Below are 3,232 nucleotides of genomic sequence, written 5' to 3'. Positions count from 1 at the left end.
TCGCAATTCAGATCTTCAATCATAATGCTTTTTTCTTCTTTTTTTCCTAATGATGAGTCGCCACCAAAGAATGGGAAAGGAGTTTTTATCTCAACTAAAATCCTCTAGCTAGTTTCAGAATGAGTACTGTGTCGTATACTAGAATGAGGAAAATTGCTTACATTAAGTCAATTTTTGGTTTAACCATTCAGTACTTGAAATTCACTAACTTGACTATTAGCATGTTTGGCCAAGCTTATTTTTGGTTAAAAGTATTTTTTTGTTGCCAAAAGTACTTTTGGCCAAAAATTGAGGTATTTGACCAAGCTTCTGGAAGGAAAAAAGTGCTTTTGAGGAGAAGCATAAAAAAAATAGCTTCTCTCCAAAAGTACTTTTGAGAAAAATACACTTAGAAGTAAAGCTTGGCCGAAACTAATTGCTGCTCAGATGTGCTTTTCAAACTAATTAGCCAAACACAAACTGCTTCTCACCAAAAGTACTTTTAAAAATATCACTTCTCAAAATAAGCTGATTTTTACAGCTTCGCCAAACGGGCTATAATACAAATCAAGCCTAGTAGACCTACTAAGGTGAGTAAATAAACGTAAGGGCGGAGAGATCCCGGCCATCTCACCGTACCCTTTGATGGTCATAGCTATGATATAAGATTTTATTTTTTATTTATTGCAATAATAGCAAACAAAAACAATAGCATATAAATATCAACAATAATATAAAAGAAGGAAATCTTGGTATACAACATTGGTCCAAGTGATTTTGCCGTGTCTTCTTTTGTTATATATTTACCCAAAGATATATAGTACTAAAACAAAGAGACTACATAGTTACTATTTTGTTTTCCAAAGTGAACATATTCATTAATATATCTTGATATGGATTCAAATCTTGGCTCAGGTCCAGCATGTTCAAATAACTAAGGAGAAAAATGTAAGTCCCATGTGAAAATGGAAGGATAAATTTGTTTCTTCAAGGAAGAAATTATAAAATATTAATGAAATTCACAAAATTCCAAAGTTTAAAATCCATAATAGTATTATCTCAAGTTTTGCAGCCAGAGTGTCTTGATATTCTCTATATTCGAACTACAATATGCACACATGGGCCTCTCAATTTTTCCCATTAATTTCAGAAAATTGACAAAAAAGGCAAAAAATATCCAGCATTTCCATCTATAAATACTCACTCATTTCATTCATTTCAAACACCAAGCAAACAGCATTTCACTAATTAGCCACATTCAATTGTTGAGAGTGCTAATTACTCAACTCTAGAAATGGCTAAGTTTGCTATATCTTCCATTGCCCTTCTTCTCACTTTGAACATTCTTTTCTTCACTATGGTTAGTTCCACTAATGTTCCATGCCCACCCACCCCATCAAAGCCTACCCCCAAGCCCCACCCCAAGCCTACCCCTACCCCCTCTACCCCCTCTACCCCATCAACCCCATCCACCCCATCCACCCCATCATCAAAGGGTAAGTGCCCAAAGGACACACTTAAGCTAAAAGTGTGTGCCAACTTATTGAATGACTTAGTGCACCTTGTTATAGGAAGTGATCCAGCCAAAACTCCATGTTGTTCTCTAATTCATGGACTTGCTGATCTTGATGCTGCTGTTTGCCTTTGCACTGCAATTAAAGCCAATTTATTGGGAATTAACCTCAACGTACCTCTTTCCCTCAGTTTGTTGCTCAACAACTGTGGAAAGTATGTTCCTAAAGATTTCCAATGCGCATAAACTAGCTAGACAATAATTTCCTCCCTGCAGAAAATTTCCACTTCATATATTTATTTTTCCGTGTGTTTATTTGGTGTTTTGTATGCTTATAGTTTGCTTATATTTTCAAAGGAAGATATATTGTATTCTAATTGGTTAGAAGGAAGGCTAGTTCGTTGCATGCCTTCTTTTCGTTGTATTATCACATTTTCATGAGTAATAAATGACGTATTATGGAGTTTATAGTACATATCATGCTTGATATATATTGAGTTTCCCATGCTAATTATTTATGCGTCAATACTGTTTTTCGTTTTAAGCATAGTTGAGTTAGGGAGAATGTAATATGATAAAACACAGAGAAAAAGGGTAGCCAAATAATTGAGAAGCTTAATATTTAATTAAAGAAAGCCAAAAAAAAAAAATCACCGGTCAATTTTTTTTTCTTACATTGTGTTGTACGTACGAACAAATTAAGAATGGCCTCGAGCGAGAAAGACAATAAGAATTTGCAAAGATTCATGTGGGGTCACTCGGAGTTTCTAAATTTATTTTAGAAAAACCAACTTTAAGTGGCTTGTTATATAATACCCGGTCAAATTCACTGTTTATTTTTTTAAGTCAGTATACATAAATTATATATATATATATATACACACACATCTATTTTTAGTTTAAGAGATTAGATGGACAGTTATTTGGGTTACAAGGTCGCAAGTTATATATTATGACTAGCCAGGCCGATCAGTGGCGGATCCACACGGGCGCCTATGGTTGCTTAAGCACCCATTAACTTTGATCATATTTGGTAAAGTTGCATAGACAATTATAAAAATATTTAGATAAATATTAAGTGAGCACGCACAAATAAACTCATTTTCCCTCTTCTTATGGAATTATTTTGGCAAGCACCTATTACTTTAAAATTCTGAATCCGCCACTGAGACTGAGACTGAGGACCTTACAAATCAAACTTGGGAGAAAGAGAGAGACATGCACGTTCAATATTCCCTTTACACTAAGGTTCTAGAATTGAACGTACAAATGTGAAAGTGTATTTCAATGCAAAATTAGTTAAGAATTCAAGATTAACTATATAATGGATGAAATAAAATCGTTCTTTCACTACTATAAGATATGTTTGGAGGATCTAGGGGAAAAAAAAGACCACCTCTTGAGTTAATTTTTGATCGAGATTGAACGTGGATTAATTGCTCTATTTTTTCCCAAAAACAAATTCAAATTCAGATCCTAGCGCACCAGTTATTAATCTTTTTTGATTTTAACCATTCGATATTCGAAATTCATTAATCCAATTAATATAGAATCGTGGTGGAAAAATCTCCTTATCAAAAAGTTTTCAGTTTTCAATCGTGTCCTCTGATCAAAAAGTGCTTATTCATTTTCTAGATTCTTTTCCTCTTTCTTTTTTCAATGTCTGTCGGCATTTAGAAATCATTATCTTTCTCAACCTATTTGTTTCTTAATTATTATTAGAATATCATTCGATTTTCT

The 3,232-nt window shown here is 33.6% G+C and overlaps 1 protein-coding gene across 1 annotated transcript; it reads left to right on the top strand.

Moving 5' to 3' along the window:
- Positions 1–1,187: 1,187 nt before the first annotated feature.
- Positions 1,188–1,965, top strand: LOC107810309 (14 kDa proline-rich protein DC2.15-like). Its single transcript, XM_016635073.2, has one exon. It carries the CDS (start codon positions 1,274–1,276, stop codon positions 1,736–1,738), a length of 465 nt encoding a protein of 154 aa, XP_016490559.2. The 5' UTR covers positions 1,188–1,273; the 3' UTR covers positions 1,739–1,965.
- The last annotated feature ends 1,267 nt before the right edge of the window (positions 1,966–3,232 follow it).

Source organism: Nicotiana tabacum, chromosome 1, assembly GCF_000715075.1.
Source record: "Nicotiana tabacum cultivar K326 chromosome 1, ASM71507v2, whole genome shotgun sequence".
NCBI lineage: Eukaryota > Viridiplantae > Streptophyta > Magnoliopsida > Solanales > Solanaceae > Nicotiana > Nicotiana tabacum.
The sequence above is the reverse complement of the archived record's forward strand: the minus strand, read 5'-3'. Positions and strand labels throughout refer to the sequence as shown.

Coding starts and splice junctions, on each gene's coding strand:
- LOC107810309 (XM_016635073.2), top strand. CDS start 1,274: ATGGCTAAGTTTGCTATATCTTCCATTGCCCTTCTTCTCACTTTGAAC.